The sequence below is a fragment of the Camelina sativa genome, unplaced genomic scaffold (genome assembly GCF_000633955.1).
Source record: "Camelina sativa cultivar DH55 unplaced genomic scaffold, Cs unpScaffold02430, whole genome shotgun sequence".
NCBI lineage: Eukaryota > Viridiplantae > Streptophyta > Magnoliopsida > Brassicales > Brassicaceae > Camelina > Camelina sativa.
The window spans coordinates 1-1,283 of record NW_010923542.1 but is presented as its reverse complement, the minus strand read 5'-3'; the positions used below and the strand labels follow the sequence as shown (position 1 = coordinate 1,283).

Sequence of the window (1,283 nt, the reverse complement as noted above, 5' to 3'; positions counted from 1 at the left end):
ACATCACATAAGCTCGTAAATCTGATCCTGACAGAGGAGCACCCATAGCTTCAAGAATTTCAGCTGCCGTATTGATCTTCGTCATGGTCATTCTATAAACTTTATCGGGATTAATTGTGAACCTTGCGCGAAGGTATAGTCCCTATTATTAGAAATATGCAGATAGCTGTGAAGGAGTGATTTCTATATGATGAAATAGGAGATGGTGAATATAACAGCTACAAAACCATATCATATAGCAGTTTTTGCATTCTATAAGTCTTTAAAATACACCGTGAAACTATCCTCTAGTCGTGGTAAAATCAAACCAATAACATTGCAAGCTCCAAATCCGTTCACTATCAAACCAATAACCCTACAGAGAAATTCCTAAATTTCATTCAATTCAGAACAACTTCATGGCACTGATGACGTGGGCAAACATTGCAAATTCAACACTGAAACAGCACTAAGACATGGAGCAACCCATCAAGATCGGAACTTACAGAAAATGCTACGATGGCTGAGGAGAGTGCTAGAAACCCATACTTGGCCATGCCCTCTGAACGGCCAACAAATGTACTAGCAATTCCAAACATAATCCTCCAAAGGAAAATACATACAAAAACTCCTCCAGCTCCAACCACAAAAAGACTATTCTTTTTCCAAAACCCATCAATGTGCAACCCTATAGCCTCACGGTATCTAGCAAAAGTAGAACTAACAGCTTTAACAGGCTTTTCAACAACCTTCCTCGCAAAGTTCCCATCAACCTTTCGGAATCCAGTGCTCTTAGTGGATACCAATCTAAACGCCGAGGCAAAACTCAAATTCACACGAGGCAAACCCAAAGCCTGAAGCTTTGGACTGAACTTAGGATGAGAGGACAGAATCTGAGATAAACCCACGTTTGTATAAGTGGGTTTCGAGGATAAGCTATGGAAGCTATGAAGCTGGGAAACACCATTGGAGGGAATAGCTGGAGAAGACAGAGCCGATGGGTTTGAGCGGGTAATGGTGACAGGGTTGACCCGTGTGTAATGCAATCGAATAAACCCTTGAATTGCTTTAAAGTCCGATGCTTTCACCATCTTATATAGCCTTTTTAGATCGATCTCACGAACACGACACAAAAGCTCCTAACTTGGAGTGATCGCGCCTGATTCAAAGTTACCTCGAAAACTGATCAAGCAAATCAAATAAAATGCAACAACATAAGTAAAAGATCACAAATTGGGATCGAAGAGATCAATCAATCCCTTGAAGAAAGTCAACGTCTTCCCATTGCCGAAGCTTTTTTTTTT

The 1,283-nt window shown here is 40.7% G+C and overlaps 1 protein-coding gene across 1 annotated transcript; it reads right to left on the bottom strand.

Annotated features, from left to right (window-relative positions):
* Positions 1 to 4: 4 nt before the first annotated feature.
* On the bottom strand, positions 5 to 1,277 carry LOC104774331 (the record flags this gene model as incomplete). The annotated part of the gene is made up of 2 exons (XM_010498962.2): positions 486 to 1,277; positions 5 to 142 (listed from the first exon to the last, which is right to left on the bottom strand). Coding segments are annotated over exons 1-2 (723 nt in total), but the record flags the coding sequence as incomplete, so codon positions are not given.
* Positions 1,278 to 1,283: the final 6 nt, after the last annotated feature.